Consider the following 14,400-nt stretch of genomic DNA (forward strand, 5'->3'; position numbering starts at 1 on the left):
ATAAATGATGAATTTAAAGCTTTAGGTTGTTTGGGAAGGGGGAAGTTTGCAAGCAATAAATACACTTTCCTCTATCAAAACTGTCAAGATAGACATGCCTTTTAGTTTGTAGGATTGCAAAATTGTGATATTATTCAATATCATTGTTCAATTATGATCAGAGCTACAGATAAGCAGCTTATTTGCGTAAAATACCCCCGAAAATATTCAAAACCCAATTACTTTCAATTAACTTGCATACAGAAATGCATGCAATTTATTGATAAACTCAAATGTATAAAAACAGCATGCGTAAATACCTGATGAAGCTTTTTCAGCATGGGTACTCAGGAGCTAATTTCGGAAACACAATTACGAGCCAATTTACTTTCCGAGTCAGGCCTATATATTTAGAACAGTTATATACATCTAAAACATTATCATGATTATTTCATTTTTTTTTAAAATCTTAAAATGTTCACTAATTTTTGGAAAAACCCAATAGAGTCATGAATAGATGAGTGCCAAATATTGGTTACCCAATGAAAAATGTAATAACCCAAATAAAATAGAAACCCTAGAGTAAGAACTCAATTGCTCAGAAAGTTATCTGGAGCTCTGTATTATTTTCATAAATTGTGAGGAATTTGGAAATTTGTAATTCAAATTGGGAATTTCTGGAAGCATTTGCTGCAGACTTAGGGCTAAATGGCCTCCTGAGCAGAGCTAGATAAATCCCTGAGTTTTCATTGTATACTGTCTTGGAGTGAGTGAGTTGGGTTTAACACAGCTTTTAATTCCAGTTCTGTCACAGCTTGTCAGCTGTATATGATAGGAAGGACCGAAGTGATGCATGTCTCCAACATTTACCACTTTGGTAAAAACCATGAGCATTGTTACCATGGTTATGGAGCTGACAAACTTAAAAAAGAATTGTTGCGAACCAGGATTCAAACCCACACTCATAGGTTTCTGGCGTGCTCAAGGGATGCAGCATTTTGCACAGTGAATTGTGGTGCTTTTGACGACTTGGCCACTTTCTCAAAAATGGTCCTGGATTTAAAAATACATTGTTTTATTGAAGCAAAACCCATATTAAACATTGTTCAAGCCACTTTTGGGATATAAACCTGTGATTGAAATTAAGCAAGGAAATTGGTCAGGGGTTCTCATCATAACCCTGTTAAAAGTTACAAAAGACTTGGCAGACGGTGGTTCAAATAGAGGCAAACCTCCAGGTCCCCGGGACCCCCCTTATTTTCAACACTGCCAATATATATATAAGGTTTGACAAATGTCAGGTTATCTCGTAGCACAACAGATTTTCAAGAGAACAGATTTAAACAGTCTTGCTTAGTTTGGACACCTTTGTGTCACCTTTTCTCACCTTTCAAAGGTAAACTACAAAAAATATGACTGACATTCACCTGACTGACTGGCCGTCAGGTCTCAATTTGATGTTCAGATTACTGTCATTTGTCTAGCATTGTGTCTAGTAGACCAGCATTTTTGTAAAACCCTTGCATCGTGTCTGGTAGACCAGCATTTTTGTCAAAACCTGCCATTATGTCTTGTAGACCAGCGTATTTGTCCAAACCTGTATATGTAATCTGTGAGTAAGAATATGTTTAACGGAATAATACAAAATCATTCCGAGAACTTATTCTTGTTGCCATGGTTATGTGCTATGTAAATTAATTCCTGCGTTGTTTTGTTTCAGAACAAAGTGTTCGTGTTTGACAAGATCCTCAAGCCTAATGTAACCCAGGAGCATGTATACAATGTTTCAGCTAAACCCATTGTTGCAGGTGAGTGTCATGCTATAAACATCTTATGACATGCATGTTAGGTAATACTGAATAGTGTGGTGAAGTTGTTTCGTAGATGAATGATCATATTTCAATCATCCCTAAAAGCAGAACATTCTGGAACCAATTCTAGCCCCAACCTTTTGTATTTTCAAAGGGAGATTATGAATCACTTACATGCAGTTACCAAATTTATCCAGACTGACATCTTAATTTTATAGCAACAGAAAAAAGAGTGGAGATTGATTTACTCCAAACTTCCTTTACAAAAGCAATTAGAACTTTGAAAGTAAGTTTCTTTACAGTTTGAAACATTCGATGAACAAGTTTCACTTCATCATGCTTGGAAAGTGTTAAGAGCACATCAGGGTCACTGTACTCACGTTCAGGGTCTCTTTAACATTTGAAGATAGGATAATGTAGGCCTTTTTTCAAATTTGAGAAGCCTTTGGGGTATCATTAACTGCACTGCAAGCAAATTACTTTGTGCTGTAAGAATAGTGCGATAGTTCCTGTAAATCCGAGAAAGAGGTTGGGATTTTGTAGTAGCAGTTTTATGTTGCCATGGAGATTTGAAGTTGACATTGAATTTTGAAGGTGTTTTCTACATTCTTTATGTGCATGCTGGATGAATACGCTTTGTGAATGTCTATTGAGGTATGCTCTTTGAGGGAAACTATATTGCAATAGTGTTGTCTACTATTGCAGTGCAATCGCAATAGTGAAAATAGCACCAATAGTTACCCCTACATTGCACAGAATAGGTCCCAAGAACTAACAAGATGAGGATGGGGCTGATTCTATGCTAACGTCCCTGATGACATGGAGCATTGCTCATGCTGTCAATCATCTGTTTACCTGGCCCATGTTCCGTTATTAACATGCCAACATGATATATCTGTACTACTGCAGAATAGACCAGCATCACACAACATTACTCACTCACTTATGATAACATTTGGGCGGTCGGGTAGCCTGGTGGTTCAAGCGTGCGCTCGTCACACTGAAGCCCCGGGTTCGATACCCGACATGGGTACAATGTGTGAAGCCCATTTCTGGTGTCCCCTGCCATGATATTGCTGGAATATTGCTAAAAGCGGCGGAAAGCAATAGTCACTAACTCACTCACTCACTATGATGGCACTTATGCTAAAAGAATAATTTACTGAAAGTGATTCTGGACTCTTGAGCTTGTAGACACCAAAATGGTTGGCACAAACTTCAAACACAACCCTACATCACAGAATCATTCAGTAATTCATTACATATTCCCAGTGACTGGTGGAAGTGGTTGCTTTACAAATTCATGACATGACCTGTACACATCAGCAGTAGTTGAGATGTATTCCCACATCGATTGCTTTGGAGCTTCATCCAGAGTTACCATGGTGATGACATACTATCTACCATCAGAAGTACTGGCACCAGAATGTCTTTGAAATTAAAGTTCAGATGAAACTTCTCTCAGATTGTAATGATCTTTGCCTTGCAATTGAAGTGGCTAATCAGTTTCTCAGAATGTCCCATATGTTCCTGCTTTGTGCTTAACATGTATTCTACACGAATGAGTCATATCAGTTGTGTTCTGAAGGCATGTTCTTACAGTGTTGATTCTCACAGTTGGTGCATAATTTGTGTATCCCTTGGCAGTGGAATGCCCAATTAATTGTAATTTTTCAAAGTTTGAAGACTACAAACAAGACTGATGTTATTGTTACTCATTTCGGTTGCCATCTTTGTGGTAACGTTTTTGGCAATTTTTGTCAGATTGTGTTGGATATGCAGAATTCTCAACATATGTTTCGTCTGTGAAATCCTTTTTTACACAATACATGTTTCTGTTTTAAGAATAATAATAGTTATTTAAAGTTTTTTGTTTCCATATATAGCTAGCTTGGTCCCCAACCTCCCATCACTCAAGAAATGGAATCGCTATGTGGCCTACATAATGCTGAAGCGATTTTAAGTTTTAATTCACTCACAAAATTGCGAAAAAGGGTTTAGGTTCATTGTTTCCATGTTAGGGTTGGTCATGGACCAGGACACATGCATGTTTTGTGGCCATATCATCTAGACTGATCTTGATCAAGTTAAATTGGATAATCCTGATTCATCATGTTCATGGACTCAGTTCAGGACCTCATAGTGATCCTAGCGCTAAGGTGATCGAAAGTCCCATATTTTAACATAGGCTTACGATCATGGTATTGCTAAGATTGCTTTGAAGAACGGGGCCCAGAAGGGTCCTGGAGGTCTACAGCCATCCAACAATGAGATGATTCGACAGCCACAGAACGTGCAGTTTTGGATATCAACATCCATTGACTTCAACCGTGCTTGCATGTAGAGGAATGGTATGAATTAGCTTTAGCTCAATTATTTTGTTTATTGGTTTGGACAATTGTAGTTTGATGAGCTGTTTGGAAAGTGTTTTACGTTACAGAACAGTATATTTGAACATGCTGAAGATTTGTTGGATAGACCACATTTTTTGTTTTCGACATCTTGAATGGACTGACTTGACGTGGTGCTGCAAACTTATCATGAGAAATGTGCTATCTCTACATAAGCAGATGTTTGTACAATCAACCTCATGTGTTTTAAGTCTGTTGCCATTACTCTTGAATAAACATTCATTCATTCCTGTAGATTAAGAAACCATATGCACCAGTGAATGGAAGTCGCCATTGTGGTCTTGAGTATATGGTCACATTGCATGAAGTCAAGTTATCATAAATAATACTTCAGTCTGTACCAAACACTTTTGGACTACTGATCCAAACATGGCTGCTGGCATCATTTTCTGCTGAGCTAACAAGACCGAACCATAGTTCACATGACTTAGGCTTTGGACTTGTGACTAATGTGGCAGTTTTATACTTAATTGTTTCTTTGCAAATATGGCTTTTATTTCATCGATATCATGACTAATAGAGAGAAAAAGGCTTTAAAGGATACTTTTATATGATTGCTTTGAATATAATGTAAAAATACCTCGGAATGGACGAAGACATGAACTTGAAAAATGCAAACTTTTTTTTTTGAATTTGCCATCAATGGGCATTTAGTTTATGTCCCTTGAAACAAATTCATGTATACTACTCAAAATAAGTTAAAGACCTCCTGATTCTTTCATATTACATGGTATGACAGATTTGATACTTTTGAGACTACCTGTGTTATGCTCCCTGTTAGACCCTGAAACAAATATATCTAATACAGCCCATGCAAGTCTATAATGTTGGCAAGTCTAGATTACTACAGTATCTGAAGATGAAGAGAGTCTCTGGGCTCCTCTTTTATTGTTATATTTTTATGAAGATAATTTGACAACAATTTTTTTCTGCAAGATATGTTCATTTCAGAGACTAGATGTTTGTCTAGCTCCCTGTTGGTATTGATGTCTTCCTGCTGTAATAGCTAAACATGCCAGAGCTTGAGATGTGTATCGGTAACACAGAGACAGCAAGTCATGCCCAGTATCAGGCAGACAACCACAGATGAAGTGATAACTCTGACTGCAGTGAAGCATGACACAAACTGCCCAACAGCCCCCCCCCCCCCCCCCCCCGAGTTAATGTTACTGACAGTGGTGAAACATGACACAAACTGCCCAACAGCCCCCAGAGTTAATGTTACTGACAGCGGTGAAAGTTAACATGGTTAATGTCCAAAGGGACTGTAGAAGCTAATGGTTCGTATGAATGTAGATCTGTAGATCCCTGTAAATTTTGTGAATTTCCAGGGGTAGAAACAAACATTTTTAGTCCAATAGTCCTTTATTATGATAACATATAGCAAAATCCTTAAAAGTGACAAATTTCTACTTGTCCTTATGATGTCTTAGGGGCAGTCGGGTAGCCTTGTGCTTAAAGACTTCGCTCATCATGCCGAAGACCCGGGTTTAATTCCCCACATGGGTATAATGTGAGAAGCCCATTTTTGGTGTCCCCCGCCATTGCTGAAAGTGGTGTAAAACTAATCTCACTCACTTACTATGATCCCTTAACTATAGGCAGTTTGGCAAGGACTACAGGACTAGTGCCAATTTCTATGCTGATTTCTGTAGTAGTCATTTAGGCATTCATGGGAATAAGTAGCTGTGATAGAGACTGAATCTGAAACGACAGGCAGTCACAGTCACCACAGTATGTATTGAAGGGTCGGGGAGTTGATGAAGCTGCCAGATGGTTCAGTAGCGATCATGCATATTCTGAGACCAATGTCATGCTGAATCCTCCATACATGCAGGCATACTGGTGTCCTACTGACGGGCTATAGTAACACATGGATGTAGCACAGGTAATATGGAACTGTGGCTGTTAACTGAATCCTCCATACAAGCAGGCATACTGGTGTCCTACTGACGGGCTATAGTAACACATGGATGTAGCATAGGTTATATGGAACTGTGGCTGTTGTTAATGTCCTGCTGAATCCTCCATACAAGCAGGCATACTGGTGTCCTACTGACGGGCTATAGTAACACATGGATGTAGCACAGGTAATATGGAACTGTGGCTGTTGTTAACTGAATCCTCTATACATGCAGGCATACTGGTGTCCTACTGACGGGCTATAGTAACACATGGATGTAGCACAGGTAATATGGAACTGTGGCTGTTGTTAACTGAATCCTCCATACATGCAGGCATACTGGTGTCCTACTGACGGGCTATAGTAACACATGGATGTAGCACAGGTAATATGGAACTGTGGCTGTTGTTAACTGAATCCTCCATACAAGCAGGCATACTGGTGTCCTACTGACGGGCTATAGTAACACATGGATGTAGCACAGGTAAAATGGAACTGTGGCTGTTAACTGAATCCTCTATACAAGCAGGCACACTGGTGTCCTACTGACGGGCTATAGTAACACATAGATGTAGCACAGGTAAAATGGAACTGTGGCTGTTAACTGAATCCTCCATACATGCAGGCATACTGGTGTCCTACTGACGGGCTATAGTAACACATGGATGTAGCACAGGTAATATGGAACTGTGGCTGTTGTTAACTGAATCCTCCATACATGCAGGCATACTGGTTTCCTACTGACGGGCTATAGTAACACATGAATGTAGCACAGGTAAAATGGAACTGTGGCTGTTAACTGAATCCTCTATACAAGCAGGCACACTGGTGTCCTACTGACGGGCTATAGTAACACATAGATGTAGCACAGGTAATATGGAACTGTGGCTGTTGTTAACTGAATCCTCCATCCATGCAGGCATACTGGTGTCCTACTGACGGGCTATAGTAACACATGGATGTTGCACAGGTAATATGGAACTGTGGCTGTTGTTAACTGAATCCTCTATACATGCAGGCATACTGGTGTCCTACTGACGGGCTATAGTAACACATGGATGTTGCACAGGTAATATGGAACTGTGGCTGTTGTTAACTGAATCCTCTATACATGCAGGCATACTGGTGTCCTACTGACGGGCTATAGTAACACATGGATGTTGCACAGGTAATATGGAACTGTGGCTGTTGTTAACTGAATCCTCTATACAAGCAGGCACACTGGTGTCCTACTGACGGGCTATAGTAACACATGAATGTAGCACAGGTAATATGGAACTGTGGCTGTTGTTAATGTCCTGTACAGCTGTAATGTGGATGAGAGAAACCAGATCTCCTGAAACTGTCTAGCCGAGCATCAGGAACATCTCCATTGAACTTAATCAACACCAGTCTCCATAAAAATGGACAGGCCTCACAAGCTGTGAAATCATCAAAGATTATTTTTGGCAGAAGAATATTGTGTAATTAAGCATCAGGAACATCTCCATTGAACTTAATCAATGCCAGTCTCAATAAAAATGGTGAGTCCTCACAAGCCTTGAAATCAGCAAAGATTTTTCTTGGCAGAAGTATATTGTGTAATTAAGATTTCATAGACTGTATGTTGGTCTCTTTGAAGCCGGATTCAAGATCAGCATTCATGTTGTCATTGGCAGGATGATTCATAGATCACCAGTAAGTGGGTTATATGCAGGCATGTAGAGAGATTATCGTTGAGAAAGCAAGCAGCCACTTCATTTATGTAAGAATATTATGTTGATAAACATGTTGAGAAAAGTCCCTTATACTTAGTATATTATCATGATCATTATGTTATACTATTTAGTTATACCATGTCATGTATACACATGGTATACATATAGGTTTAATATAAATAATGGCATGGTTCTGATTACATTTCAAACTATGTTTCACAAATTTGTTTTTACATATAACTTTGTATTCATGACCCAGTTGTATATACATGACTTGTTCTCATCGCTTTATGGCTGAAATAAGTTGATATGATGTTTAATGTTAACTCACTCACTCACTCACTCACTTTTGAAATAGGGAAGTTAGGTAGGCTTTTTAAAATTTGTTTTCTTTTAGTAACCCTTCAGCTATGCTGGAGAACTACTGTAAAGTTAGAAGTGTTTGGTGTATATTTGGGTCATGGGTGGCTGTGTGCAGAGTTGCGTCCCTTGGGCACGCCAGAAAAATATGATTGTGGGTTTGAATCCTGGTTGGCCCCGATTATATTTCTAGGTTTGTCAGCACCATACCTGTACTCGTGGGTTTCACCGAAGTGGTAAACGTCTGAGACCTGCATCACTTTGGGCTTTCCTTCCACATCAAGCTGACACGCCGCGATAAACTGGAATACTGTTAAAAGCAGCGTTTAAAGCAAACTTACTCACTCACTCATTGGTGTATATTTACATTCCTGACAGAGTTAGTGAGGCAATGTGTCTTCACTCTTCATCATTAAGTTTTCAAAGACAATTTGGTTTGCTCACAAGTCACATGGTATTTACTCAAGGCAGTATGTATTGTGCAGCAATAAGACTATATTATAACTGTTCTTGTAAATTACAAATGGAATTGTTAGGCTGTTGTGTAGTCAAGATTTCTTTCCCTCACTGAGACAGTGGTTAATATTTCCAACACATTTTGTGGTAAGGAACAGGCCACATGTGCTGTATCTTCATCTAATTCTGTCAGCATTTTAGTGGTAGGCATGGATCATGTTATGTTTTGTTGTAAAAAAGAAGCAGAATGTTTACTGCAAAGATAAACTGTCTGCCCATCTTTTTATTGAATTGTATCCTGTAATCACTTTAGAAGTGTTACCTTACAAACTTTGTGAGTGAAATACCTGTAGCCCTCCATACAACATGCCAGTGGTTCTGTCAGCCATCAGGAGACACACAAGTCGCACACAAGCAAGACACCAACAGTGGGAAGTCAGTAGGGGTGGATGGCCTCTCTAGTTTGTTCACCTGCTGTATACATCAACAGGGGCAGGGTCTGGTACTGTAGCTAGGTGTCGAAGCGTTTGCAAAGAACAACACAGTTATACTTGCTTCTTCATAATGGAGATGTAAACATATGGCAGAGAGAAAACTTTCTTCTTCAGTGCCAATGTGTTTTTGAAGCAACATTAGAACTTAATGCATTTAGAATTGGCACTTGGAGTTTTCATCGGCAAAAGTTTTGAGTATCTGTGTTCCCGCTGGCTCTTGAAACTGCCAGTCCTCGTGGACTGGTAACTCTAAAAATTACAAGTCCTCCCTAATTTTTGTCAGTCCCAACTTTCAACAAATAAAAAAAACATATGAAAATTACCTGGTTATAATTGTTTCAACATCATGTTCAATGCAATGATGTCATCTCTGAAGTAACTTAGTTAGATCTACACGTCATTCGTACAAAGTTCAGTCACAATTTTCTCTTCTTCTTTTTTTAATATTTCAAGACGAAGTCACTACAAATATATTTTTAACCTTGAACCATAGCGAAATGTCATTTCCTTGCACTAAAAATCGACATGGGGAAACCCTGATGGTAACAGACAAGCTGACTTCGTTTGAAAAATATACATATATGAATATCACAGATTTATGAGCTACTTTATTTGCTGGTCCCAAGGACTGGCAGTCACATGAATAACTGGTCAAAGCCTAATTGTACCGGTAAAAAATTGGTAATTAATTACCGGTAAACGGGAACACAGAGTATACAGAAGTTAATTGCCAAAATAGAGGTGTCTTGTCATTGTCTTATGTATAATGTCTGCTCAAAGCTTTCGAGTTTACACCTGGGAAGATGTCCTATTGCTTCCTTGTAGTAGATTTTGATCTGAAGATGTCAGCCAGGCTCACTGGACTGAAATACATTCCATTTGGTTGCAGACTAGTGCCAGTAGTGGCTGAAAATGCATACTGTGTACATCCCACGGTGCTCCTGTTACAGATCAATGGTCAGTGATTATTGATGGTAGACACGGTGTTCCTGTTACAGATCAATGGTCAGTGATTATTGATGGGAGACAGTGCTCCTGTTGCAGGTCAATGGTCCGTGATTATTGGTGGTAGACACAGTGCTGCTGTTACAGGTCAATGGTCAGTGATTATTGGTGGTAGACAGTGTTCCTGTTGCAGGTCAATGGTCCGTGATTATTGGTGGTAGACACAGTGCTGCTGTTGCAGGTCAATGGTCGGTGATTATTGGTGGTAGACATGGTGCTCCTGTTGCAGGTCAATGGTCAGTGATTATTGGTGGTAGACACAGTGCTCCTGTTACAGGTCAATGGTCAGTGATTATTGGTGGTAGACACAGTGCTCCTGTTACAGGTCAATGGTCAGTGATTATTGGTGGTAGACACAGTGCTCCTGTTACAGGTCAAGGGTCAGTGATTATTGGTGGTAGACGCGGTGCTCCTGTTACAGGTCAATGGTCGGTGATTATTGGTGGTAGACACAGTGTTCCTGTTACAGGTCAAGGGTCAGTGATTATTGGTGGTAGACACAGTGTTCCTGTTACAGGTCAATGGTCAGTGATTATTGGTGGGAGACACGGTGCTGCTGTTACAGGTCAATGGTCAGTGATTATTGGTGGTAGACACAGTGCTGCTGTTACAGGTCAATGGTCAGTGATTATTGGTGGTAGACACAGTGTTCCTGTTACAGGTCAATGGTCAGTGATTATTGGTGGTAGACATGGTGCTCCTGTTACAGGTCAATGGTCAGTGATTATTGATGGTAGACACAGTGTTCCTGTTACAGGTCAATGGTCAGTGATTATTGGTGGTAGACGCGGTGCTCCCGTTACAGGTCAATGGTCAGTGATTATTGATGGGAGACAGTGCTCCCGTTACAGGTCAATGGTCCGTGATTATTGGTGGTAGACAGGGTGCTGCTGTTACAGGTCAATGGTCAGTGATTATTGGTGGTAGACACAGTGTTCCTGTTGCAGGTCAATGGTCAGTGATTATTGGTGGTAGACACAGTGCTGCTGTTACAGATCAATGGTCAGTGATTATTGGTGGTAGACAGTGTTCCTGTTACAGGTCAATGGTCGGTGATTATTGGTGGTAGACATGGTGCTCCTGTTACAGGTCAATGGTCAGTGATTATTGGTGGTAGACACTGTGTTCCTGTTACAGGTCAATGGTCAGTGGTTATTGGTGGGAGACAGTGCTCCTGTTACAGGTCAATGGTCAGTGATTATTGGTGGTAGACACAGTGCTGCTGTTACAGGTCAATGGTCAGTGATTATTGTTGGTAGACACGGTGCTCCTGTTACAGGTCAATGGTCAGAGATTATTGGTTGTAGACACAGTGTTCCTGTTACAGGTCAATGGTCAGTGATTATTGGTTGTAGACACAGTGCTGCTGTTACAGGTCAATGGTCAGTGATTATTGGTGGTAGACACGGTGCTCCTGTTACAGGTCAATGGTCAGAGATTATTGGTGGTAGACACAGTGCTCCTGTTACAGGTCAATGGTCAGTGATTATTGGTGGTAGACACGGTGCTCCTGTTACAGGTCAATGGTCAGTGATTATTGGTGGTAGACACTGTGTTCCTGTTACAGGTCAATGGTCAGTGGTTATTGGTGGGAGACAGTGCTCCTGTTACAGGTCAATGGTCAGTGATTATTGGTGGTAGACACAGTGCTGCTGTTACAGGTCAATGGTCAGTGATTATTGGTTGTAGACACAGTGCTGCTGTTACAGGTCAATGGTCAGTGATTATTGTTGGTAGACACGGTGCTCCTGTTACAGGTCAATGGTCAGCGATTATTGGTGGTAGACACAGTGTTCCTGTTACAGGTCAATGGTCAGTGATTATTGGTTGTAGACACAGTGCTGCTGTTACAGGTCAATGGTCAGTGATTATTGGTGGTAGACACGGTGCTCCTGTTACAGGTCAATGGTCAGAGATTATTGGTGGTAGACACAGTGCTCCTGTTACAGGTCAATGGTCAGTGATTATTGGTGGTAGACACGGTGCTCCTGTTACAGGTCAATGGTCAGAGATTATTGGTGGTAGACACGGTGCTCCTGTTACAGGTCAATGGTCAGTGATTATTGGTGGTAGACACAGTGTTCCTGTTACAGGTCAATGGTCAGTGATTATTGGTGGTAGACACAGTGTTCCTGTTACAGGTCAATGGTCAGTGGTTATTGGTGGTAGACACAGTGCTCCTGTTACAGGTCAATGGTCAGTGATTATTGGTGGGAGACAGTGCTCCTGTTACAGGTCAATGGTCAGAGATTATTGGTTGTAGACACAGTGCTCCTGTTACAGGTCAATGGTCAGTGATTATTGGTGGTAGACACAGTGTTCCTGTTACAGGTCAATGGTCAGTGATTATTGGTGGTAGACACAGTGCTGCTGTTACAGGTCAATGGTCAGTGATTATTGGTTGTAGACACAGTGCTGCTGTTACAGGTCAATGGTCAGTGATTATTGGTTGGAGACACAGTGCTGCTGTTCCAGCCATATCCTGTAGTGTGAGAGGCATGTGCTTGCACAGAGGTGTAGGTATCAGGTTCTTGGAACAGTCAGGCAGGGATTCCACACAATGTCAGCGTAACTGTTGAAGGTAGTGAGAGCCAGGTATACCACATTGACATGGCTGTGTTCAGGGAGTGTGGGAGATATCAGTCATTGCCTTGTAACCAGAGGCATTGTGTGAGGCTGCCAAGTGCTAATGATGGATCGAAGTTCATCACAGATAGAAACATTGGGTTGTTAGCTTCAATGGTTTATCCTGTAAAACCAGCTGTATTTCATTACTTGCTATGAATCTAGACATTTTTCTTTGTTCATTCCAGAAAGAACTTTTTGGACACCAAAGTTTAGTTGTTTCTGTTCTTTTGGTTTCAATGGACAGTCGTATCTCAGCAATATACATGCTATTTTTCCCAGGCACTATACTTCTGAAACCAGGCTTAGGTAATTACTTACTTTACACTAATTATTCAAGTAAGTACAAAGATTTTAAGTTGCCCTTCTTTGGAAACCTAAGGTGGTTTTGACACTCTTGGCAACATGTGTAGCATCAGTGGAAATATTATGGCAGTTTTAATAGTATAATCACATTGTAAAGTAGACCATTCACTCACAACATATACACAGAATTGAGTAATACTGTTTGGTGGAGAATAAGTTAGACACACGCAAAGTCTCAAATGTCATAATTTACCCTTGATACCTGTTGCCTTACATGCATAAACACTGTCGTACTCTCTCGCATCAAAGCTTGATAATTAACAGATCTCCATGTATAACTCTATGAGCCCCAGACAGGCGAGAGAGAGAGAGAGAGAGAGAGAGAGAGAGAGAGAGAGAGAGAGAGAGAGAGAGAGAGAGAGAGAGAGATATATATATATAAAATACAGCCCATGCAAGTCTATAATGTTTGGCAAGTCTAGATCACTGCAGTATCAGGCTAGAGACATGTGTACTGAACCAGCTCACCCCTCCCTTCACTCAATGCACTAAGTATGGACATATCTCCCATACTTTCCCACTGATAGATGACGGATCCAGCTTCCAGACATAGTTGGGTGGCTTGCAGGACCCTCTCTTCATCTGTATACAGCCCAGGGAGGGAGGGGTTAGGCGTTACTTTTAGACTGAACAGAATTGTGCAAAACACAGGTTTCAGACCAGTTGCCAAGTCACAGACTGCAAGTAGCAGGAGGATGAACAAATCATGGACAAGTGGCTGTTTGTTGTCAAAACAAGATTTTCACTTGTTCATTGAAAAGTTGTAGCCTTTGACATTATGTGGGCACCCTCCCTGTTGAAATATGTATGTATGACTCTCTGCCTTTAGCCTGACATTTAAGATGTGCATTGTAAACTGTGCCTGTGGTAACACTGATATGAGGAGAATGATTCATGATGGACTTGCAGCAGGTTCTTTGAAAACTGTGTGGAGAGATTCACATCTGTGTTCCATCTGGCCAGAGCCTCTCCATTGATGCTGGTTGTAGTCATGTCTCTTCATCTATAACTTGTCTCGTCCTGTGTAAGTTTCACACTGTTTTATACACATTTTCCAAATAGAATATAGTTCAAAAGAAGACAGAGTTAGAATGAAGTTTTGTTTTACCAGTCCACAAAAATGATCTGCTGCAGGGTGGTGTCTACCTAATAGTAAAAGTGGTAGGACACAAGGAAAGGTCCTTCCTGAAATTTGCTAGTCTTTGTCTTAGACAAGTTGACCTTATTTTGGACCCTATAAGGTGAAGTAGTTTGTTGTCTCTTTAAAACCTGTCATTGTGGGTAGCCTTGTGG

The 14,400-nt window shown here is 40.6% G+C and overlaps 1 protein-coding gene across 5 annotated transcripts in view; it reads left to right on the top strand.

Moving 5' to 3' along the window:
- Positions 1–14,400, top strand: part of LOC124141574 (kinesin heavy chain-like) — an 83,065-nt gene that overhangs the window by 10,696 nt on the left and 57,969 nt on the right. For all 5 annotated transcript variants that reach the window (XM_048383237.1, XM_046509583.2, XM_046509582.2 and 2 more), the window contains one exon: positions 1,700–1,787. In XM_048383237.1, coding sequence (XP_048239194.1) covers positions 1,700–1,787 — 88 coding nt within the window. The remainder of the gene's footprint in view (positions 1–1,699; positions 1,788–14,400) is intronic.

Source organism: Haliotis rufescens, unplaced genomic scaffold (assembly GCF_023055435.1).
Source record: "Haliotis rufescens isolate VD_foot unplaced genomic scaffold, xgHalRufe1.0.p SCAF_46, whole genome shotgun sequence".
NCBI classification, from domain to species: domain Eukaryota; kingdom Metazoa; phylum Mollusca; class Gastropoda; order Lepetellida; family Haliotidae; genus Haliotis; species Haliotis rufescens.